This window comes from Serinus canaria, chromosome 3 (assembly GCF_022539315.1).
Source record: "Serinus canaria isolate serCan28SL12 chromosome 3, serCan2020, whole genome shotgun sequence".
NCBI lineage: Eukaryota > Metazoa > Chordata > Aves > Passeriformes > Fringillidae > Serinus > Serinus canaria.
Window position 1 is genome coordinate 59,831,457 of NC_066316.1, and position 26,649 is coordinate 59,858,105.

The 26,649-nt window shown below is 37.4% G+C and overlaps 1 protein-coding gene across 1 annotated transcript in view; it reads right to left on the reverse strand.

Moving 5' to 3' along the window:
• LAMA2 (laminin subunit alpha 2) overlaps positions 1-26,649 on the reverse strand; it is a 332,662-nt gene that overhangs the window by 130,643 nt on the left and 175,370 nt on the right. Inside the window, exons 13-18 of the mRNA XM_018916714.3 lie at positions 24,209-24,313; positions 23,379-23,590; positions 17,296-17,407; positions 13,705-13,818; positions 5,593-5,720; positions 805-891 (exon numbers count right to left, since the gene is read on the reverse strand). Coding sequence (XP_018772259.3) covers positions 805-891; positions 5,593-5,720; positions 13,705-13,818; positions 17,296-17,407; positions 23,379-23,590; positions 24,209-24,313 — 758 coding nt within the window. The remainder of the gene's footprint in view (positions 1-804; positions 892-5,592; positions 5,721-13,704; positions 13,819-17,295; positions 17,408-23,378; positions 23,591-24,208; positions 24,314-26,649) is intronic.

Below are 26,649 nucleotides of genomic sequence, written 5' to 3' on the forward strand. Positions count from 1 at the left end.
ACCAAAGGCATGCAGACACTGTGTTGATATCCCTTGCCTATGTGGTCTCACCTCCTGTGGAAGGGGGTTCCTGGGAGCTTAGCACTAGAACTCACACCAGCTCTTTGTTTCATTTAAATTCTCCTCATGATCCTTTCAGCATAATGCCTTTGTAAAGCTAGCAATAAGTGTGGGAAACACATATTGAACTTCTCTATGTATTTGACCAAGAAGAATTATCTTTCTTTGTCATAAAAGCCTACTTTGTTCTACTTGCTAGATAAAGACCACGAAATGAGAAGCAACAAAAATGTAAAATATTCTTTTAAAAATAATTAAAATTACAAGCAACTTATTAGAAGAGCCATATTTTCACTTTCATATTAACTTCTGTAAGTGAAGTATCAGTAATTTACTGCATATTTGAATCACCATGTTCTAAACATTCAAATGACAAAGGAGACAAAAGGTTTATAAAAATCTCAGAAGAGTGACAGAAAAACTAGAAGCAACTTTTTTTACAAAGACTCTTAGTTATTGGCAAATGCTTCTTAAATTTAAATTTAAGAAGCATTTGCCAATAAATGAGAAGAAGCATTTGCTCCTTAAAATGTAAGGAAACCTTACATTTTACCATAAAACAATGAAACAAGCATAACAAAACCACAAATTCATGGATCCAACATCAGAGGAAAACACACAGGAATTTTTTCAGTGAGTTTCAGAACAGGAATAGGGATGAGAAGGGGAGGTAATAAAAGGTAGAACAGTTCCATGTGATCAATACTTTAGTTTCATATGACTAAAAGCATGGTGTCTGCTTACCTTTCACAGCGTGGTCCCACGTAGCCAGCTGGGCATTCATCACACATTAATCCACGATGTCGGTCAAAATGACACGTTGGGCTAAAGCTGTGTTGTTGAAATTGAGAAAGAAGAGGGACAAGGAAGAAATATAAAGAAAACATGGTTAGCAGCATAGCTCTCTTCCCACTTCAGAGATTGTTAATTTGCAAAACAGTGCCCAGGAAAAGTGATTCTGCTCTAGGACATGGGGCTTAAGTTCGACTCCAGCAAATTGAATTTGGAATGACTCTGCTATTTCTGCGACACTGAATATAGAGCAGCGGATGGCAGCATCCCAATAGCCTGTTATTACGAGACTCGAGCCTGCCAGTGAGTGGTCTGGATACCATTAAAAAGGCAGGAATGTACAGCTGCTTGTTTGTGCCCCCGAGGGCCTGGCAAAACAATCTGTGCCATAACGTGGCCCCTATATAAATCTTTCTGAAGGACAACCGATTAAAAGCTCAGTTAACTTTGTGTATAGTCAGCTGTGAAAGGAACCCAGTGAACAAGAAAGGGGAGGGGCAAAATGGGAAATATCTGGTACAGCTTCCCAGAGAGTGTATTTGAGTTAATCGAGTGCCAATGACCTCAAGCAACAGGCCACACAGGCATGTTGAAGTTTAAGAATAGCTTGCAGAAAGCTTTACCTCTTTGCTATGCTCTAATTATTTTTGGCTGGTTTGGGGGTTTTTTCCTCCTTTTTTTTTTAAATAAGGATACTGTTGCTATTTGCAAGCTCTGCATCTCAATGCCTGTGTTTAACTCTGAACTGTGTTCCTTCACTGTCAGCATCTTTCTCCCTTAACCCACTTGTCTCAAGAAACCTCCTGACACACTGAAAGATATTACACAGAAGAAGAGGCAATCTGGTCTCCTGTAATTCTGCAATGATTATTAGAGACAGAGACATATGAGCATCTTTACAAAGCCTCGTCTAAATAATGGCAATCAATTCTGGTCAACTAAATAGAAAAATAGAAAAAGGGAAAAAAAAGGAATAAAAGACTGGGTGTAGGTGCACAGCAGAATGACTATTCAAAGGGGGAAAACAAAGCACCAGTGTGAAAAAAAGATACTAAATTACCTTTTATAACCTAGGAAAAGAGAATATGAGAAGCAACAGAATTGCTCCAACAAAGACAGCAGAAGGAAGGTATATTCAAGGTAACAGCGCATGCTACAAAATGAACAAATAGACATAATCCGACCTTGGGTATATTAAAGAAGGATATACCATGATGGCTTCTGGAAAGTAATTGGCCCAGGGAGGACAGAAAAGCTTAATTAGCATCATTTAATGTGATTAGCTGATGGTGACTGGATCCCACTTCTCAGGAGTCATCCATCCTGTGATCTGTCCTCAGCTATTCTTTATTCTGTGTTATCCCACAAATATAAGAAACCAGTAAGAAAAACATGGGATGGTCAAGTCCAATAAATAAAGACAGGTGCTGGCATTTTTCTCTTTCCAGTAAGAATTATGTTTGTGTTATTTTGCAACTTAAGAATAGGTTCACAAATGGATGAAGAGTCAGTTGAAGAAACAAAAATTGTTCATTCTATTCTTTAAATGCAATGAAAGGACACATTATCATTGAATATAACCAGCAGCACCTGACTTACTTCAAATAAGTTCCTGCTTGTCAGTCCCAACCTCATTCTTTCCAAGAGCTTCATGGGAAACTTTGTAGAGATGCTATCACAGCTCATTATAGCATTGTACAAAATTGACTGTACCAAAGTTCCACAAAGAGCTCTGAATTTAATTGCATAAATTTTAAATATAATAATGATAATAATTGTAAGGATGATGATGATAATAATAATAATGATAATGTACTTACTACTACTAAGCAATAATGATGAACAGTAGAACTTTTATGTTTTAAGGGTTATTCTCAGACCTTGCCTCCTTGATTCTTTCTGTGACTTAATAGCTGGACCACATTTCAACAATAAACATTAATATATTGAGAAATACCCATCTGCATGATGTAAAGGAAATGTATGATAGCAGGCTGAGAAAAGTTTGTCTTCCTGATTATTGAGAATCTCATTACTCACTAATGCTAAACACTAATGAACTGTGAGGATTGATTTGTCAAAAAGTGCTTCAAAAAAATAGTAGTTGCCCTCTTGATTTATCATTGCTCTTTAAGGCTTTCCCATATGGCACCAACTCTAATACGAGTCAGGACACAGGACAAGTATGAATATACAGTATGGGTATGCACATGATAAGTCTGTGTTGGGAGACAGGGCATCCTTAAAGCTTCCTAGAGTGTTATAGAAAATGTCCCCTGACAATATGTTTGTGATTTTATCTAATTCTCCAAGAAAAAATTAAAATTCTGAGACCAACCCAAATTCTCAGTTCACGCGCTACGAGTTTACTCCCGACCTTCCCAGGCTGAGTGAGAGATCTTCTATCTCCCATTTCCAGTGATAAAGAATTCTTGTCAAAGTCTTTGCTACATATATTAAATTTATGCCTACATCAAGAGAAGAGCAGTAATTATCCCAAACACCTATTTGTTAAAAATTATGGGGAAAAAAAAATTTCCTTTGAAACTGCTTGAGGACTAAGAATGTTAGAACAGTTTCTAGGAGCAGTATCTTTACAAGAACACAGGACAAAGGAGTCGTGTGCATTGCATAGACAATTTATAACATGGGTATTGATTTAATCTACATCACATAAGCAAATATATGAAGATATATGCAAGAAGAAGAAAATACAACCTAGGATATAGGAAACAAGCTCAGACAACTTAATTTTAGATTCCTGATTTGGCCAAGTGCTCTTTTCTGACATATGGCAAGCCATTTATGACTGCTGTGCTTCAGAAGGCACATGATTGGCTTCAGTGACTGCATATGGAAACTCCTGCCATTAAGAAACAGGAAAGGGAATTAGCAGTAGCTAAATCCACTGAAGTCAATGACAGAACAACACAATCACCACATCATTTCTACAACTGTTAGAACAGTTCTCCACTGTGGCATTACAAAGGTGGTGTGAGAAGAGTGAAGGGAACCATGATAAACATCATGAATAAATGAGACTCTGCTATGAAATACAAAACTTATTTCTTAATAGAAATACATCTCACAGGCTCATTACATGGACAATATTCTCTGTGCAGTGGGAACTTAGTATTAAGCTTAGAAACTTACAAATATCCTGTCATATCATGTTAGGAATTAAATACTTCAGGAATTAAAATCTATACACAGCTATTTATAATAAATTGAACATACAATTAGTCACTTGTTCAGTTACTCAGAAAGAACATGACATATCCTACATCCGTACAGTGACATGAACTTGGTAAAAGTTTGTTTTTCACACAAAGGTATCTGAATTGTTTGAAAATATTATCCCTAGAATAACAAAATCATTGGCAACTAAGTAAGAAAGCATAGAAGTATTTTAATAGGATTCAGATAGCACATTAAATCTTTAAAAACTCTTTTTTCCTCATAAAGAAATTTAATAATTGGTTTAGACTGTAAAATCAGGAGAGCTTGAACCTTACAGCGAGTTCTACAAAGCTAAACTTTGTAGACTTCAGGACTCACACATTTTCACAGTTCAAAGAACATTTATATTGTGTTTTTGTTCTGTACTTATTATATTTTTCAAGAAAACTAAATATTAGAAAGGGGACTGTTAACTTCACAAAGGGAAAGTAAAGCACCCAGAACCACGATGCCTGTGTAATGGAGTCTCCAGGCATTTTGCCAATCATAACCTAAATTTAATCTATTTGACTTGGTTTGTTGCACATGTGTGCAAGACAGAAATGTGATAGTGTTTTTCCTTCTTTGTCAGCACAGAGTTCTCAAACAAGAGACAGATAATTGACTACTGAGGCAAGGAAATACCAAGTAATGAGACTGTCAGAGGAACCATGCCTGAGCAGCAGATATAATAAACCCATATATATGTATCTAATAAAACCAACTCAAGAGCTGTGTTAACAGGAAGGCAGGCTCCCATTCTACAATCCCCTGGAATTTCTGCTCATAAGGAATTATATACTATTCCTGCTCTGATCAGTGCAATTTTAATAGGATGCAATGCCACAGACAAGATTCAGAACAGTTTTATTCAGGTATATAATGTAAAATGCTTTTGATACTATTATTTTCCAGGTACTGCCTGTGACAAAACCAATGAAAAAATGTTCAAGCCACTTTGTCTATTTATTAAGTTAAGCAATGGAGCAGCATAGACAAGCTTTTGTAATGAAGGAAACTTTGGTTCTTAGATCAGAATTTTGAATAACTTTTCACTTTTTTTTTGTTTAATAAAACAAATTTACAGTATTTTTTCTGAGACATGCTGACAAAATATTTTCACTTACAAGATCTAAGGATGAATTCAAATTCCAAACAAATCACATTATGTAGACTGAGAGAAAAGGAAAAGTAAAAGCAGAAAAAACTCACATGTCAAATCTGCCAATTCCGCTTTAAAACTAGAAACAACTACCCTTATGGAGGACAAAAAAGAAAACGCTAGCTATTAATGTGAAAAGCAATCATCCAAATTCTGTGTTGTTCGTTCTGCCTTAGTCTCATCCAGATTTTGTTTTCATCTGCCTACTCTGTACAACTGTAAAAATAAAAGTTTATATTGCAGAATACATTATACAATTGAAGGAAAAAAATATCTCAAGCATACCTGTAAAAATATAAATTAAGAAATAATGCAATTTACTAAGGAAAAGTACAATATGCAATAAATGCAGAACTTACTTGTTAGAAGGTATATTTAGGGGGCAAGCACACAACTGACAATCTTCAGCTGTCCCTTTAGTTGCATCACCATAGAAGCCAGGCAGGCATCTATCACAATATGAACCACCTGTGTTGTGTTTGCAGTCCTAAAGAGAAGATGTAAATACAAACTGACAATTAGACAACTTATATGGAAACATAAGTTTCCATAGGTATAAGGTCTGCAACATTTATCCTTATTTTCTTCTGCTTGTTGAGAAACAGTTCTACAGGTCAGCTGTCCAAATCAGAGCTTCATATGCTCTTGTGGACAACTTTATTCCATGTAAAACAAAAAGAATATTTGACAGAAAACCTTTAAATTTACACCGCACAACAGCTGTATTATTGTTTTAGCTTGCTAAAACCAACTTTCAAAGCAGCAGAAGACTGGTCTAGTATTGCAGTCTTGCAACAGGCCATATTTTGTGACAAACTGTTTTCAGATGTTGATTCCAAAAATACAGCCCACATGATAAAATTTATAAAAAATTAATTATTACTTTTGACATATATGTGCGTTAGTTCATTTTACAAGGTACAGGGCTAGCAATATTTGTAAACTGTAGCAAAGCCTGAATTTCTTAATTTTTATTTGCTAGAATAGAATCCAACCTCAATTTCACAAGTAGAAGGAAGGACAAGCATGCCATGTATAGGGTGCTATCCAACACTTAGTGTTCATCTATGTGACTGCATAATAGGAGAGAAATTAAGCTGAGCATATGAAACACGCAGAACAAAAATGGCACTACTACATTTGCATTTTTGTATATAGCTTTTGGCTGATCTCAAATTAAGCAATCTTTTAGTAAAATGGAAATCAGACTCTAAGAAAAAGCTTCTCATGATGACTAGTAAGAACCAAGTTTTAAAGAGTAATTACCCTTTCTATTCTTTTTCCCTCTCAACATATAGGATTTAGAAACTCTATGTAATTTCACAGAATCCATAATAGATTCAGAAAAATTACTTTTCTGGCTTAATCTGTTTCCTTTCTTCACCCTGCATTACTAGCACACCACAGTATTCCTTTCACTGCTATTTCACACAAGACACCCAAGAGTAGCCCTTTCATAATGCAGAAACAGAGAAAGCAGACAGAATGGTTTTGAGAGTTAAATGCCATATTAATGTGCTTGGTATGGACTGAAAAAAGGATTAAAAGACCATATGCCAACTTCAAAAGGCCAAAATGAAAGCCATGACAGAGATTTTTGTTAATAGGGTGTGTTCTGCTGCGTTTTAGACTATTGGCCAGATCAAATCTAGAATGTTTCATCCAAGCTGCAGCTTAAGAACTCTGAAGGTTTGTTTTCCTTTGGGTTTTTGTTTATTTGTGGGAGTTTTTTTGTTTGTTTCAGGTTTTTGTTATGTTTGGTTTTTTTTTTTTCTTTTAAGTGTGGGCACTTTCAAATTTAAGGTTTAATTTAAAATTGTTTTTTAGGAACACTTTAAAATTGTTTTATCATTTCAGTAAGTAATGCATATGGTACTGATTGCTATTTAACAGCCTTACTGACTGGAAGACATAATTTATCCTCAGTAAGGAATCAGACAATATTCTAAGGAACACTGATTCCTTTCTCACAGCTTTCCAGAATTGCAATGATTTGTACAAAGCTTTTTTTGCACTGTGCTCTGCACCCGGGCACCTGAAAAAGCACAATATCCTTTTTAGGCATGGGGGCACTGGTGTCAAAAGCATTTCCCTTCAGAAATACTGTTTGTTGTTTTAAAGGGTGCTTTCTTACTGCTAGTGCATACAATCAGCACATATTTGAAATGAAAGCCTCAATCACAATACTGTATTTTAACATAGTTTGGAGATTGAGAGCTAATACCAAATTATTGAAACACTTAATCAATAAAATTACAGCTTTAGAACAGCCAGCTGGGTTAAAATCAACTTCCATAAGTTAACTAATCCATTTGATTGGTATTTCAAGCATTGACATTCAAAAAGAATCTACCAGCCATACCAAAAAAGTAGCCAGGGACAATATGCTTTTTAAAGAAGATGTGACAAAAATAATTTAAGTGTTTCAAAAGAAAAATCCTCTGCAATTCAACTTTTTAAAGACATCATGTCAAATTATTTGTACTTTTTCTGAAAAATAATGGATTCTTCTTTTGTGATAAGTTTAGCTTTAAATATCCTCAGACATATCTTAACGTTTTTGAAGAATATGAACAGTTTATATGTCAAGGATGTTATTAAAGTGAGAGAAGCTAATACACTACTTTAAAGCTTCACATCTCTTGCTGAGTGGTACTTGCAGGTTCTGCTTTTTTAAAGTAAAACACCTGAAACCTTCCATTTTGTAGGAAAACATTTCTTGTTACAAAGACATGACCACCTTCACTTTGATGAAGTATTTTCTGGCACTTTAACATTAGTCATTTCCATGTATTGTGTCTCATCCTACTCTATTCAGACCCCTGTGTCCAATTCCTCACAATCACAGAATGATAGAATATCCACAGCAGGCAGGATCATGGAGTCTAACTCCTGTCCCTGTGCAGGACTCCCCAGGAGTCACACCATGTGCCTGAGAGCATTGTCCAAACACTTCTTGAGCTCTGGCAAGGCTGCTGTGACCACTGCTCTGGGGAGCCTGTTCCAGTGCCCAACCACCCTCTGGGTGAAGAACCTTTTTCTAATACCCAACCTAAACCTCTCCTGACACAAGTCCAACCCATTCATTAAAGCCCTGTCTCTGGTCACCACGGAGAAGAGATCAGTGCCTGCCCCTCCTCTTCCCCTGATGAGGAAGTTGTACCTGCAGTGAGGTGTCCCCTCAGTCTCCTCCAGGCTGAACAGACCAAGTGACCTCAGCCACTCCTCATAAGGCTTCCCCTAAAGGCCCTTCATCATTCTCATGGCCTTCCTTTGGACACTCTCTAACAGCTTAATGTCTTTTTTATGTTGTGGCACCCCAAACTGCACACAACATTCAAGGTGAGGCTGCCTCAGTGCAGAGCAGAGCGGTACAATCCCCTCCCTTGCCTGTCTGATGTCACCCCATTCACTACAACCCTCTGTGCCCATCCCATGAGCCAGTTGCTCACCCATTGCATGATGTGTTGATCCAGTTGTGCGCTGGACATTTTGTCAAGAAGGAATCTGTGAGAGATGGCATGAAAAGCTTTACTGAAATCCAGAAAGATTTCAACTGGCTGCCCTTGATCACCGAAGTGGGTTACCTTGTCATAAAAGAAATTTGATAAGCCAGATTCTCCCCCCATGAGGCCATTCTGGCTGTGGTCGATGGCTGCACCATCCTCCAGGTGTTTTTCAATACCTCCCAAAAAACTCTTCTCTGTATTTTTACTGTACACTGAAATGAGATTGACAGGCCAACAGTTTCCATGCCATCCTTCTCAACCTTTTTGAAAATTCAAATGTTAGCCAGCTTCCTCTCAACTAAGGTCTTTCCATATTTCCAAGGCTGTTCAAAAATGACTGAGAGAGGTCTCAGGATGACATCAGCCAGCTCTTGGAGTATTCCTGGATGAATCCCATCAGACACCATAGACTTATATGGATTCAGTGGATGCTGCACTAGTTCAGAGTACACTGAGAGTTTATCATGCTCACAGCCATGGTCCCAGCTCAAGGCACTGGGACCCCTTTAGCCCATCATCAATGCTGGAGATAAGGAAAGAAAGAATGAAACATCTCTGCCTTGCCTCTATTCCTGTTTGTGAGGGGACCATCTTCACCCTGTAGTGGGCCAATGTGATTTCTGCACTACCCCTTGCTATTAACTTATTTAATCCACTCTTATTATTGCCCCCCCATATTTACATCCAGCCTCAACTCCAGTTGGGCTTTGACCACACCATATTTTCCCCTAAAGAGGCAAGCAGCATTTCTGTATTCCTCCCACATCACCTGACCCTGCTTCCACCACATCCTTTTTTGCCTTATCTCCAAAAGAAGATCCCTGCTCAGCCAAGCTGGCCTTCTGCCTGTTTGACATCTGCCATTTTGGAATTGCCTGCTCCTGTGCCCTTAGGAGGCAGTGCTTAAAAAGTGACTAGTACTGATGGTCCCCAGCATGTTCAAAAGCAATTAATTGATTTTTAAATCTAAAAACAAACAAAAAAAAAGAAAACCCCACATATATAGGACCAAAATCTGAGCATGCCATACTGTGAATGTTAGTTTATCTGAGAAATAATGATCCTGTGTATCCTATACTTTTCTCCCTGAGCCAGTTTGGACCTTACAGGACAAAGAAAAAGGATTATGTAGTATGTGGATGTGACCTGATCTGCCTGTTCTCTTTAGTGATGCATTAAACTTCTTGCTAATCTGCCACATTTACAGATCAGTACTGTAAGTACTGAAGTAGACAAGGCCTTCTAAAAATATTGTCAACCCTCACGAAAGATTTGTGCTTTCTTGATATCAATTGGCTGAATCTCAGTTTGAAACTTGCCAAATATACAGCAATGGTTTTGAACATCATCTGGTATGAGCAATGTCTAATTATACTGAGATAATTTCTTTAAAGCATGCTTAAGCCTCTCATGTCTTAATTTCAGGTTCATAGGAAAACTGTACAGGTTTTTTTCACGTCATGAGACTGGGTATAAAATGCATTGTGATCAGCTTCTCTAACCTGCTCAGTACACTGTATCTGCCTTCTTTTTATTCCCATGGAAATAGAGGCTGTTCCAACACATTGATCTAGTGGTTTGGTAAAATCCATGGGTTTTTTTCACAGATCCATAGGCTTTGTGTCCAGGAACAATTTCATGACCAAATACTTATGCTTTCAATTCCAAAATCATTTCAATACAATGATTTCAATTGTATCTCACGCTATTTTGAATGCATTAACTTTCTGTACCTCTTTTACCTCTGAACATCTTTAAACTTCAGTTAGACAACCTCTGTGTAATTAAAACCGTGGGATTTATTTTTGTCCAGAAGTTTTTATATGACTCAGACCTTGTTCCTCACAAATTTCCATGTTGAAGTCCTGGAAAGTGTTTTCCACCATTTCCTCCTGAGCCAGCTCTCCCTTTTTTGAAGAAACCAAATGAACTTAATGCCCAATATTAGGGAACCCTAAATTCACACTGAAAACCACTACAGCACATGCAGCTGAGTGTATATGAACATGGAAAGAAACATTTAGAATAGAATGTTAGTGATGAAAATAAAACCTTATACAGGGATTATGACAGATCCAAGATAGCACATTTGGCATGCTGCTGCCCTTCCTCAGGATACCTGTCACAGAGACAACCAGGGAGGCTGTTAAAGCCAGCTAAAGAAAGCAAGTCTGGGTGCCTATTTTAGTATATTCCTGAGCTGTCTAGACCAGACAATGGTATTCTGCCTCTGGAAGCATGAATAAGCTCATCTAGCATTTTCAAACTACCGTAGTGTCAAGATGAGCAGACATTTCCCTTTCCTGGTGTAACAATACAAATGTAATCAGGATGTTGCAAAGGATTTACCCATCTTCACTTGAGTGAAAGCCTGTACTGCATTTATCTAGGACATATAATTTTTTTATGGTGGATATGAAGATGGGTAAAGACATTTTGTTGCTCTGGTGACAAACACTGTCTCAAGCACACATCCACCAGCACTGACCCCGGCCTCATTCTACATGGTGTATGCTGTTTATACACAGAGGAATACAATATGAAAAGGATGCCACTGGGGATGGCCCACTTAGGGCAATTTGACCATATCTTTGGGGCTTACTACTTTCTCTGGGCTTACTAATAGGAGCAGAGTATCCTGCAATGAATGGAACACCTTGACATGTGCTTGCTTTTCGCAAGGTTTAGGTTTGACCAACCTACTAAAGCTACTGTAAATGTGTGTGTGTGATAGTACAAAAGAATATTTCTGAATGTTCCAAATTGCCCTATGTACCAAAGCAGTTATGTATATCACAATGGTAACGAGCACGAGGTATTGTGCAGCTCTCTGTGGCTGCTCTAGGGATCAAAGGGCTTTGCAGGTTACTGCAAGATATACGTTAAAATGAGCTTTTTATACAGGCCTGTGTCGAAGCAGATGATTTGAGCTTTTATCATGAGTCAAAAACACATTTCAGCTTCTTTTCAACTACATTTCAAAGCTAAGGAAGAGCTAAAAGAAGTATCATATCAGTAAATTAGATGCCTAAATTGTCTGTTGTATTACTGAGAAAACACCATGAATAATAATAAGGAGGCCAAAAGGCTGTGTAAACCTCAATAGAAAGAATGCCTTTGATGTGAAACATTTCTCTTTTTCAGCACTCAGACTTCTCTCTCTTTCACTTCAAAAGGCTTATGATCCAAATTGAATAGCAGCGTTTAATAGCCTGCATGGATACTAACCGATCCGACTTACAGCGCTTTCAAAGTTGTAAGAAAATCCAGAAATTATTTTAAGCTCCCTGTGCACCTCTTCTCTATAGCCTGATCTAGTATAAGCTACAGAAGAAAAAATGCAAAGTGTTTTATAATGTGTATAGATGAGAGTGCATCTTCAGCTGGTTATTTTCCACTTCCTTGTCAGTGCTGTGTTCTCTTTCACCAGCACCCTTGGAACATCAGAAGGGGGAGCTCCGCTGCCTGAGTCAACAGCTCACTCCAACCAAAAAGCACAAAAAGCAATAGGCAGCCTACATGGCCTTCTCTTTTAGCCAGGCTGGTGCTACAGACAAAAATAAAGAGGGAAGCTGTGCAGGGGCTAAAATGTGAAGACACAGAAGCCAACAACCTCAGAACTTACATCTGGCTATGGACCCCTAAGCAAAATAGTCAACAGTTATGGCATACCTTAAACAAGATTGCTCCTTTCTTTTCTCTCCTCTTAATTCATTTTATCCCACACGAATATTATAAACATTGTAGCTGGAGAATACGGTCATTAATGCAAAAAAAAATTTGTCAGGAAACACAAATCCACATTACCCTAGTGATAAACATTTTCACTGAGTATTAAGTGAAAGATTCAAAACACGACTGTCACGTCAAACATGTTTTTCATTCTAGGTACTTCTTGGAGACTTACAGTATAATTAAATTGAGAATAATTTTAAGCTTCTATTCATGAAAAAGCAATTTGAAAAATCCACTGATCCACACATTAAGGATATCTTGTTTTGCTCTGCAATGCAATTAAGCATCTTCTATGAGCAAAACAGGAAGAACAGTAATAATTCCAAGTGCCAAATTATATTGGAAAAAGCTTGAATTTTCATTTTGGCATTTTCCCAGCAGGTTTTTCTTAAGGAAATAAAAGGGAACATTTAGAAACATGCACATTACAGAGTCTGCTTGAAATTCTGCAGGGAAATGAGAGTATATCCCACTAAACTGGCACTGGCTTAAATTGTGCTTCTGCAAGACTAATGAAATTAGACATGTTGTTTCAAGCTTTATGCCATGTCAGACAATATAAAACTAAAAATGCCCTTGAGTCAATCAGAAAAGTATATTCAGCATAATTCACCCATTCCAAAAGGCTACTGAACAGGCGGGAAAACAGTGGTGTGCTGGTAGGCTTACTATGGATAATATCACAGATTTAATTGCTGAATTAGTAGGTAAAATCTCCGTAGTCTACAAGAAAAAAAAAAATTGATTTAACTGAGATCATGGTTTTATTATTTTTCTGAAGTATAATTCATTAAGTGTTCCTTCAAGGTTTACTATAAATTTAGAAGCAGGAAGGCATTAACAATATCTTCTCATCAAACTAAAACAGAATGCACAGTTACCTGCCACATACCATAAACTGAATATACTGCAGGAGACAAATGGCTGGGGAAGATAAATCTTGCATGAAAATTCATACATTTGCTGCTTTCTCAATGCCGTACCTTGAAACGATTGTATTTTAAAACATAGATCCTATGTGATAAAGAAAATCTTTTCTTTCCTTTACTGTTAAAGACACCATATCTTGGTGTGAGGGGATCTTTAACCTCAACATAAAGACCTCTTCTATTACTCACTGGCTTTTTGATTCTTCATTATTCCAGGTGTCAGAGGTCACTAATTCAGTTGCACAGGTATATTGGGTTGATGTTGGCCATGTCCATTGTTTCCTGCAGGGACACTTACCACACATGCTCCTGTGATGTCATCACACACATCTGCATGACCAAAGCACGTACAAGGTGCACAAACTCCACCAAAGATCGTGCCATTCACACGCCTGTGTCGAGGCCAGCACGACTGCAAGGAGAGTTACATAAAAAGTTAAACTCCAGTTTGAACAGAGGAAGGAATGGGATTTTTAAATTTTCATTGGATTTGATGCTTGCCCACACAACAAACATACTTGCCAAATAAACAAAAAACATCAACATTTCTCTAGAAAATTCTTCTTTCTGATGCTGTGGCTTTGCACTGACCTTAGCTTTAGCGGCAGGTGTGAGATTAGAGGAAGCTTTAACTTGATCATTCTTCTGAAATGGTAAAATAAAGCAGAGAAATGAAGAACTGAAATATGACAGCATGAAAGCAAGAGGCACAGACTGAAAAACAGCCAGAAGGTGAAATAGTGAAGGAGAGAGAAGGAGGAAAAACGTCAAAACAACAAAAATGTTCTCTGAGAAGTTCAGGCACAAGGAGCAATTAAAGTGCCATTTAATCTTGTTAGGACTCCAGCAAAATGCTACACTGAAATAAAGCACAGGCTGAAAACTAAGCTATTCATTTATTTACAAATTGTGTTCCTTAAAGGATAGTGATTTCCCTTTAAGAAACTGCTCTGATATTTTTTATTTTTTTTTAAAGTAAAATTCAAATCAATATTAAATGTATGGCCAGTAATTTTGTAGGATGTAGGAAAGGTGACACCATGCAACTGTGATTCATCAGCAAAAATACAGCTACTCCATTTGCTCATAATAAGATGTCAAGCATCAGTCTTCCTTACTATATATTTCACAAATTACTTTATAGGGTTTTTTTTTTAATGGCTTTATAGCAAACTATCCTTCTACAGTAGGACTGCTCATGTGATCCAGCAATTTTGCATAAGATTAAAAAAAGTGCATGATAGATTTGTGACCTTCAATAGCATCTGGATAATACAAAGAGAAAGTTTAGCACTGACAGAATATCAGAAGAGTCATTTCATAAAGAAAATCCTTTCCCCTCCACATACACTCTCAGGAAAGGTAACAAGCAGGCTCTTCTTTATATTAACAAAGATGTCCCTTTTCGTCCTACTCTTGAAAAATTGAAAGCAATCTAAAGGTTAATTGAAATTATTCTTTAAAAAAAATCCAAAACCTGAGATATTACCCTTATTTTCATTCTTTACACATATTTTTACATTCCTAAAAATACCCTGTAAATACAAAAAAATAAAAATCTAAAGTTATAAAATCCAGAACCCAAAAACAGATTAAATGAAATTGCTGTATTTTTCTTCTTGTGGCATAAGATGCAAAGGGTTTTTACATAAATCTATAAATCTTTTCCCTCTTTTGGTGACTGAAAATAATCTGTTGTGCACAGATACGAATGATATTGCTCAAGACAGGGCTCCAAAAGTCACTAATTTTAAGAGCTTAGACATGAAATATCAATAGAAGGGCTCAGAACAATACCAAAAGATTACAGACTGAGGTTTTAAGAAAATAAATCATGTAACTGTCAACAGCTGAGAAAGTTCTTGACCATCATAGTGAAGCAGGTTAAGCACAACTCCTTCTGCATCAGAACTGAAAGAGTACAGAGAATGGGAACCAATCTGAGGGAGAAGAGCAATTAGATGTGAAGATGTTGACAAAGACAAAAAAATTCAACAGTGGAGCAAAGTAACTACCACAAAGGGGTCCAATTGGTATCAGAAATTTAAAATTATATCTGCTTTACCTGTCCTTATGGTGTTTCTACACACACAAAAATGTACAGACTTTTATTTGGCCAGTCTCTTAAAAAATAAATAACTGAATTTACATAACGGAAAAACTTAAAAGAGACAGCATAATTTAAGTGGGGTTGGGTGTCTTTGGAAGACTGATCATGTCAAAACCTTCATAGCATGAAAATAAGAAAATAATAGTTGTTTTTAGTGCAGCTGCATCTATGCCAGGTACCATATCATCATTATACAGGAGACAAATACATACATTAAATCAAATAATGAAGAGAAAATGGAACTGAAAAACTGTACAAAATCAATAAAATACGACACTCTGCTTGGTTGAAACTGGCAGAAGTAAAATGAATGAGGCTGAAAGTACACAGAAGAAGAAACAAAAATGGTAACTGGGAAAAAAAAGGGGTTTTCAACTTCTCTTTCTATACTTTCTTAACTGCTGTCTGCCTGCAAATCTTAAACTTCACTTTCTTTTTTTCCTATGCCCACTAGCATGTATAGAAACTTTAAATGTTCAGCTACATATATATGTGCTTTCTCTTGTGGAGTATGATCTTAAATATGTATCAAATTTCAGGGACTGCTTATGACTGAAGAGAAGGTTTAGCACTGAAGGACATAATGTTGGACGTAATGTTGGAAAATTTCAGCAACACCAAGACAGGAATTCTTCCCAAGCCCTTCAGCTTCTACAACAAAAGTAGATACTGAAATATCTGCAATCAGGGCCTTTCCAATTACTCTCTTGGACATAAGGCTTAAATCTGCTCTGGGAGAATGAATGGACAAGTAAAAAATAGTGTGAAACACAGTGATACTGCATCTAGCATTTTTCTTAAAATAATTTAACAGACAGACAATTGCCTGGCTTTAAAATTATTTCTCAGCTGAGGTAAAAAATATTCTTCTCCACTTATTTTTCCATCTGTACCATTTTGGAAGTGATAGGAATATCCATTCATTCCTTCGGGCCTTCTTTCTATGTTAGCTCATCTAGCCCCAGCAACAAACAACCACACTTGGCATGAGACTAGACTCTAAAACCTAAATATCACATATAACCATGAAAATTTTTAAAGAAAAAGAGAGTTGACAAGCAAATGCCTAGAGTGCCTGTGTAAATGGCATACTGTTTGTAGTTTTGTGAAGCAGAGCATCTTGGTGTTTGAAACTATTTCCTTAGAGGCAAAGCTTTTGAAGAATGTTTTTTGGCTTCTATTCACCCCAAGCAATGCCCACGTGAGGTAGTTAATCACACGAAGACTTGTATGAACACATTCTGTGTGAACCAGAATGTGAACTTCCCTTAGTTAAGGAAGTGGGTATTTTTCTGAGCATTCTTATTTGTTCCATTATTATCTGTTACAGGAGCAAAACAACGTGACACAATCCTCAGAAGAACACATGCAATTCTCAACAACTCCAAGGCAAATGGCAAAGCCCTGGGAAAACAAAAGAAATTCAACCCCATTAATTCAAATAAATTGATCTGTCTTTGCTGTGCACAGGTCAGATAACTGCCTTTTTCCTTCTAATTATGTTCATCCATTTGTATTATCAAATGGCTAAAGAGTACAAATATTGTTTCCGCTTCCTTTTTATGAACCAAAATGTCTTTTCATAAGTTAGAAATCAGCACAGGTGTAAAACTTCAGATTTTAAATATTATCAGATATAATGAACCATCACCTGGAAATAAAGGTAACCAGTCAAGCCATGGCAAATTCCTAACAAGAAGGGACCAACACAGGTCCACTGTTTGCTTCCACCTATCACAGTGTTAGCAACACTGAACTAGACTGCATCATGATACTCACCTCACAGGAGGTACCACCATAACCTGGAGGACACTCACACAGCTCCACTGCAGGTGCTACCCTTCTCCCCCGTGAAGTGTGGTCAGCAGATTCCATAATGACGCTTCTTAGTCTGGATGTAACAGAAATTAAATGGGCAAAACAGCAAATTAGATGGATATGTGCAGCTGAATGCAGTGAACACTTTATAGGGACATGCAGTGGCTTGTTTCTGTTTTTCTGCCTAAGAATAAGGAGGTTTTCATATTCATCTATTTCTTTTTAAACCATGTGTCTGTAGGCTTGTTACTATTTTTGTTCATCATGTGAGGGAGACTATGGTCAGATACTCACTGACAAAAATAGATTTAAAACATCTTACAGCACTGTACCAGGCTATTCCTGGCCTGCAAGCCACATGTGCCAACTTGCATTGCAGCTGCATATAGAGCAAATCTGACACTAAGGAGGGTCTTCAAAATTTATGAACCACTAGTCCAACTTTCTAAAATATTACATTACTAAGTTTTGGATATAGGGTATTTTTACTCTGGAGATTTGACCTCTGGAAAAGATGTCAGCCCTATCCAGAAGGATTGAGGATCTAAGCATAATTTATATGAAAGAAAAAAAGAAATCTTCTGCCATATACCCTGGTCTCCCCAATATCAGAAAAATAAAAAATACTAAACAGCTGTTGTTTAGGTGAACACTGACCATGGTTTTTGTTTCAAGAGCATGGAAGTATGATAAGAGAAACAACAGAAGCCTTTTGATAGTCTTACAGCTTTTATCAGAAACAGATGTAATTTACCTCAAGAGTATCTTTCTGTGGAGAAAAACTGGGATTTGGGAGTTTAATTCTTATGAGAATTCGAAGGAACAGTAATGTATTACAGAGGCTAAATTACTTCTATCTTCACCCAGTAATCTCACCAGTGTTTGATAACTAAAGCTACTTGATGAGCTTGTTTTGAAGTTGTCTTCAGCAGAAAATACCTTCATTCATGACATACATTTTATTAAAAAGGTTTTTTTCCCCTTCATAATAGAGAATTTATCTTTTGGCTGCAAAAAAATCCTGAAAACTATTTGGATGACCTTGGACAAGAAAACATCCAAGAAAAATATTTTGTTGTTGCTACAGCGGTTGGAGGAAAGCTTAAGACAGAATATGTTCCCAGTCAATTTTATGACTACTCTAAACAAGTTAAACATGAGAGGTAATGGGGGGACAAAAGGGAAGATTTCCTAAATTAAGGTAGAAGCTTCATAAAAACAGAAATTTTACAACTCCTTGGAATATGACTGGACTTAGGATGGACTACCATTGTGTATAATGCAGTTAGAAACTAAAATCTGATTTGGTGATACTAAAACCTCTGTAAATGGTTCTGGATACTGTTTTAAGAGAAGGATGCTTCTTCCTCTCCAGATCTTCAGTAAATTCTCTTTGACTTTTCGGTATATCCCCTTTGCTCCATTGCTGTACATTTATTGCTGTACATTTATTTTGCAATCATTTACTTGAATTTCTTTATGATATGATAATCTCCAGGATATCAGATATCAAATACTGATTATTTTACCAGTAAAAAAAAATTAGAGAAGAAAACCTGTAAACGAAGAAACAATTTTTTAATAAAAGGTCAAATTTTATTTCTCCTTTGAACTACAGCTAGCTCCCTCTAAGCATTGATCTTGGAACAAAGAGAAGCACTAACACACAGAAACAACCCACCCAGTATTATCCCACATTTGTATTCACTGAATTGTTCCAATTTTCATTACATTCTGCTATTTGCTAAATGGGATTTTAATGTGTATAACGGTTTTTAGCATTAACAGTTACTCAGTGAAGAAAGCTGCAGTGATTTTCTTTTCTCCCATTTTGATGTTGCAATTTTGATTCCTTGATGCCATTCTGCATTCATTAAAATACATAATGCTGGCAGAAATGGGGAACTGGGTCCTGGAGATGCATGAACAATTTGAGGTTAGACATCAAGACCAAATATTTAAGCTGACTGTTACTGTCAGCAGGCAACTGTTGACTTCTAAAAACAAACAAGATTAAAAGGGAAGGGGACATTTCAGGCAGTATCAGCACAGTTTACTGTCTGCTGTGCCAGGCATCTGAATCACACTGGCTACATAAGGCACATGAAGTAGTGACCCAATCATTGCTCATTTGTCTTGGAGCCAATTCTGCATATTGGAAAAAACCCCTGGCCTCTTCTTCCCTTTCTCCTTGTGTCTAGTACTGACTCCTCTCTATGTGGCTGCAAACAATCTATTCTCTTTAGCACTCCAATTCCTATCTGCATGTTTGCAAAACTTACCATCAGTGACCACTCTGAATATTGAAACTGAATAAACAGTGCTACTAAACTTTCTTTGAAGCACAAGCTAACAGTATTAGATCAAACAAAATAGTAAGAGTTATCTTTTCTTGGCCTGTTGCTTCTACCACAGATGGACTTAACTGCAATTATTTGGAAGATTTTTCAAGTTAGAGGAGGATTAGGTTTTAAACCCAGAATCTGGGTTCACTTTCATATTGATTGCTGCATTTCTGTATTCTCAGTTTTTAACTGACTTGATCATCTAATTGCCCACTCATATAAGAAAGCTTCCTAAATATGCTATGGAGCAATAACAACACTGCAAGCTTAAAATTACCTAAAAAATGTACTCAAAACCATGCTTGAGTCAAACCCAGCATGACTGCATTCATATTGTTTAGTGGATACTTGAAAGCCTAACAGACTAACTAATGTTTCTAGCAGGTTAAGCTAAAGAAGGGTAACAATAGAATCCTTAAATTAAAGCTCTTGTCAGCTGGAGACAGCTCCATTGAATTTTTAAGTCTTTTTCTACATGACTGCAAGAAAGTTACTTTATGCCTCCATTCTGGTCTCTTTTTAAACTCAGATTGTAACAGCACTTTTGGAATCCTTACACATGTGGTGACATCCATTTTGAAAACTTTCAGTACTTAAATGAACAGGTTGCTTAATATAGCAATCTCTAATTAGTATGTTGCATAATTCTGCTGGTGCTTTGAGGCAGAAATTGTCATTCATGATGGATCTAATAACCCTGTAATATTTCTGTCTCTCTGCCAGACCTTCTTAACCCTCTCAGAGGAATATCCATCTGTCCACTGCATATACCTGCTTATAGACTATAAAAGCCTTTTGGTCCCTATCTACTTTCTATTAAGGCTTAGCTCTACAGTATTTCTTTTCAAAAAAGTCTTCCTTTGGAGACCACTCACTCCTTTGGAGTCCTTAATCAGCCCTAGACATCACAAAGCAAAATATTCTTCATTGGATCCACATTTTCCCTGAAGAACTAAATGGACAGATTATGGAGAAAAGGGTTATTTTGCATGATCTTAAGAGTGATGAGCACAGCTTTGCACCTAGTATGTTTCAGCATGAGTGAAAGTCAAAAAGAATATAAAACAGTTGGTAATGAGGCACATCCTGAAAATTAGCAATATCCCTACACAGCAGATCATATGCTGGGCTGCACGGCAGTAGATGCTGGTGCCTGGAAGCACGAACTGTTCTGAGGAGACTTCAAATCCCACCCTAACAGGTGGAACTGTCACTGCTACACCTAAAGATGAAAAACTGAATTTGTTTAATTGTGATTGAAATTTCTCATCCTCTCTTCTGTCATGCTAAACCACAATGAGCACCCTGAGAGCACTCAATAAAATTGTTTACTTTATTACACAGTAATACAGCAACCACTGCATTCTTCTCTGGTAAGAGACATCAGAGGGACAGCTAGAAATGTAGCAGCAATATAAGACCATTTATAGCAAAAAAAAAGATACTCTTCAAAATCACTTCAGTTCCTTCCCCTAATCCTAGTTTAACTCATTGTCACCAATCTTCTCAACTGAAATGTCACTACACCTAGAAGCTGATGGCTACCAGCATGCAAAGCCTAAATTATATGTGTGTTGCAGTGCTCTTCTCACAGAGCATTTTAAAAAGTGCTTTCAGAAAATTGTCTTTAACACACCACAAAACTGTTCCCAAAGGCTGAATATGAACAAGACTGTGAAATGGAGAGGCACCACACATGACCAAATGGCTAAAGCACTAATCTGGGATGCAGGCAGCAATATATAGTCTTCCAAATTTGCCAGACAGCTCTGCCTTACTTAGAAGGCACATTCTATAGATTGCGCCAGTGCTACGTGTGTGTGCCTACCTGAGCCCTACACTGCTGCCCAGAGGGGATCTCATCCATCCCACCCTCACTGCTCCACGGCATAGGCAGGATGGAGCCCTTACATGTCCAGCACTTTCATCAGAACTGCCCAGCCAAAGAGCTTTTGGTAAGAGAACCCCCTGTCTCCTACTGGTACAAATGTCAGTACTCAAATGTGTGTAACCTCTGAGAACTGAAGTTTGCCTTTCCCATAATACTTAGTAACACCTTTGGCCCAAGAAAAGTCAATCATACAAATCTCCTTTAAAAGTCTGCATTTCCCCTACTACTCAGTAAGACCTCTGGCCAAAATAAAGTCAACCATACATATCTGCTTTAAGAATAGCATAAAAGCCCCTATTGTTCACCCCAAAATTGTTCCTGCACTCCTTCAGTTTGGAAAATTCTGAGTAATGGTTTGGTTTTTTTTGGTTTTTTTTGAATGAGAAGAGAGCAGAAGATCATCACTCCCTGAGCTCCCACTAGTCTCAGCTGCAAGCTGTGAATTAACAGCTCATGGTCTGCTCATAGTGCATAAGAGGTGAGCTCTGGCCTGGTGTTTTGGCTCTCCTCAAAAATCAGGGTGGGAAGCTGAGGGACCATGAAAGGCTTTCAAGCTGGATGTAGAAGGATCAAAAGAATGCAAGGTTGAGGACTGAATGAGCAAACTAGGAAGCAGTTTGGCCCAAACTCAAGCTAGTTACGATTCACAAAACTTACTTACAGAGATGTAATACATACTAATTAAACACAGGAAAAGACAGAGACTGAAGAGATATGAATTCCTTTGCAGGGAAAAAATTTACACTGCTGAAGCTCAAATCAGAAAACTGCATGCTGTTGACACAACCTGCCTTTCAATTTAGGATATATTTTAATTACCTAAGTATTCAAATGACGGTTAGATTGCTGAAGAAATTTCACAGCAAAAACTCTGTCTGTGCTCTCAGCAAATAATCACTAAATGTTCTATCAGCTCCTCCATTCCAAATTGGCTTATGCCACTGAATCAACTGATGTGCAGATTAGAGAGCATTTCAGGTTTCCTGCCTTGTGAGTAAAGAGCTACTATGCAATCAATTCCATTACACATTTTAAAAATATTACTTATGCCACCTAACTATTAATGTTAATCACACAGTATCAGGAGAGATGTTTTCTTCACCCCATCTGGAGTATTTGTTCATGCACTCAGAAAAATTTGAAATGCAAGATGAGCTTTACAGTTTCAAACACACTGCAGCAACTGAAATAGAACTGATTCATCTCATATGTCTTTAATTTTATCAGAGGACTCAGAAGAGTTCACATCAAATCAGTGAATCTGAGCAGTCCATGCAGCATCCTGACATAAATCAAGGGTAAGGCTTTGGGATTAGCAAGTTCTGTGTGTGGTACTGATTAAAAACATAGAAAATTCCCCTTGAGGCACTTTTCCAGCTCAGAGACTCAGGATATTATTCTCTGGTTCACTGTTAATGTGGCCCTGTATGGTCATTAAATGGGAAAAATGATATATAAGCAATATATCATTTCCTACTTCAACATGTTATTACCACTCTCCATGATTTACCATGTACATGGGAATTACTGTGTTCACAAAATAAACATATTTATAGAACTGTCATTCATGCCTTCATAGTCCATGTAATTTCATTTTCTTAAAAGGCTGCTTCTTTCTGCTGCCTTCCTCCTCCCGTCTACCCAAAATGAAAAACATACTAACAAAAGTTGAAAGTGTAAATGAATGCTGTGGATTTCATGATAATAAATTAGAGTGTTTTAAATTACATCAGCCTTGTCCTCTGAAGAGAGAAAACAACTCTTTTGAGAAGCTGCCTGTAGCAAAGGGACCCGTTCCTCATATTCACCTGTAGATGGCATTCATCCCATTGCTGTATGTGGCTCTTATGAGGATCCTCTTCACGTCTGCAAGGATAGTCATGAACTCCCTCCTGCTGACTGGAACATCAGTGCCATGCACTGAGAAAGATTCTGGCTTCAGCACAATTTCTTCAGTGTGCTCTTCGGAAGGCTGCAGGTGAATTATCCCTTTTGGAGTGCTGATTTTCAAGTCACCTCCCTAGAGAGAGCCATGAAAGAGAGAGATTTAAACATGAAAAAAGTCTTGGAAAAAAGCCCATTGGGGTACATGATTTATTGAATAATATATTTTACAAGAATAACAAATATCAGGAATAATATTCACCTTTCATAAACCTGAAATGGGCTTGCCTTATAGAACTGAAAAGCAGTGGAAAAGAAAGTTTGGGTTTTTCAGATAAGACCTACTGTCATGGTGCATGGCTCTACATAGGCAAAAGCAAATTCATATAATGCTGAGGTGCAAAAGAAGAGATCTATTGAAAGGACGTCAAAGTTCAGCCTCAAATGACCAACTATTTTATTTCTTCGTGGATGAACAGGAAGCATTATAGTTTTCTAAGCTACTTAACAATAGCTGCAATAATACCAGAGACTCCTTGAGATATTGAAGCTTTTAGTTTTCTAAAGTATATCCATTTTCTCACACTAGAAAATAACTGAAAGTATGTGCACCCTTCTGTTTTGTGTCCTCAGCCACCAGACTTTACACCAAACATTTGAAAAACCAGGCCATTTTCTCTTTCTCTCTTTGTCCCTTTCTTTTTTATTTCTTTTCTTTTTCTTTTATTTATTTCTTTGGCTGAAAATACTTTACCTCTATGATGACATCAGATTGAACCATCAATTTAGCTGTTTCTTCCTCTTCTTCTGTGACATCATAGGAGACTGTAAATTTCAGATGTCCTCCAGCAGCTGCTACCTGGGGAATTAAAAGACAGGGAAAAAAATCTAATTAAATAAAAGAAAATGGGCCTTAACCACTTGGGGGCAGTTTTCTTGAGCATCAGTAGATTTCTAGTGTTGCAAAACCACATGGAGATCCCTAAGGATTACAGCTGTTGAAGGCTGAAAATTCCTTAAACCCACAGACTAACAGAGAAATCAGAAACAGATATGAAATCTGTGCAAATTTCCACTAAATACTTGCATTAGACTTTCAGTGCATTTGTTCTGTTATATGGTTCTCATTTAGGCTGGCCTCTGAATCAGCAGCCTCAGCAACCTACAGAAAATTCAGTAACTTCAGTTTCAGTGATGGAGCAAACTACCAAAATAGAAAAAAAAAAGGGCTGCAATTTGGTTTTTTTTAGAATGAACCATAACCTAAAGTAAGAATTTTCCCTGATGGAGTCAAATAGATTTACTTTAAAAGAATGCTTCAGCCCTTACACTCATTTTGACCCAGTCTACAATGTGAGAAGTCAATGACCAGGCTCTTGTGTCATGACAATATATTTTTTCCATGCTCTTTCAGCCTCCAGGATCATGGCATTGACACAAGCTATTCCATTATAAATGGAATGTAGCATGATGCAAATCAAAAGTTGCAGACTTGAATGACAGAGTTCACCACAGAAATAATGCTTTCTGTTAATTGTTTGGAAGTATAAGCATAAGTAAATAAAATCCTGCCAGAGCTACATTTTGGGTTTTAAATGCATCTGCCTCATACTTCATTGAAATGTCAGCCTCCTCTCTGAGAATATTAAAATCACAGGGATTCTTCACAGGGCCCTTCCAATGCCTACTGCTGAGCACAGAGCAAATTTGTGAATCTTTTACAAAGAGAATAATCTGATTATTCTCAAAGACAGATTTGTTCATCATACTGGATGCTTTTGCACACAGTAACAAAAAGCAGTGAAAGTCAACATCTTCATTATTTTAGGATTAATCTAATTCAAGGAGTGGAAAAAAGGTTCCAGCATTTAAGGCCTGGAGATCAACTGATTTTGAGCTAGTGATAAAGGTATAAAAAAACCCCATATTTGAGGCTGTAGAGTTAATTGCTGGGTTAAAGCCAGAAAATTCCCTCCAATTCACAACCTGGATCTTAGACCATAGAATTGTAGGTTCATAGAATATCTCAAGCTGGAAGGCACTCCTACTAACTTGGTCACTCTCCTCTTGACATACTTCAATCGTCTGATGTCCTTGAGGTGCCCAAAAGTACACACACTGCTTGAGATGGGGTTGCCCCAGCACAGAGCAGAGCAGGACAATCCCCTCCCCTGCCCAGCTGTAATGCTGTGCCCGATGCACCCCAGGACACACTTGGCCATCCTGGCAGCCAGGGCACTGCTGACTCATGTTTAACTTGCCATCAGCCCAAACTCCTGATCTCTTACCACAGTGCTGCTCTCCAGCCTCTTCCCTCACAATTTGTGTGTATAAGCAGGAGTACCAATCCCAGGGACAGAATCCAGAACTTGCTTTTGTTGCTTTTGCTGGTGATGGCCCAGGCTCTCTCTCTAGCCTGCCCAGGTCTGTCTGTAAGGCCTCTCTCTCTACCCTTGATGGAGTCTGCAGCTCCTCCTAGCTCAGTCACTAAGAAACAGTGGCATCACTTGTTTATCTACACAGTGCCCAAACCTGCTGGGACCACTGCAACTACTTAAAAGCCTTGACCATAACAATGTAAAAAGACTTTTTTTTCCTTGGATACAGCTGTTACAGCATTTTTGTTTTTCCCGTGGTCAAGTCTAAGCACTGGTTTGTAACTGCTAGAGGAATGTAGAAAATTTAGATATCTGAAATGCTGCAAGAAGTACCCATAATTGCTTTCAGCTGTAGAAAAACATTTTAGAAGAATAACTTTTGCAGAATTTTATCATTTCTATTTCAAGTTCAGACTAACCACAAAGATTCAAGAAAGAGAAAATAATGGGAAAACAAAGATAAGGCATTTTCAGGTAGCCCATAAAAATGATGCACCAATACAGGTTTTACTTTTTCCCAGCTACATAACCTTTACCTTAGTATATAAAAATCCAACATGAGAACTCACAGGTCACAAAGCAGGGAAAAAAAAAAAAAGAAAAAAAAAAGAAAAAACCCTAAAGGAAAGGCAGCTAGAATGGATTACAGACTCCTAATATAGAACCAACAGGAAGTACAAGAGGAAAGGGGTGGGTTGCCTAGTCCAAAAAAGAGAACAGTCAAAGGAAATATGAAAATAATTTGCCAAAATACAGAAGTCTGGAAAAATGCTGTGGCCATTTTTATATTTACCTGTGGCAACTACAGGGAAGGCAT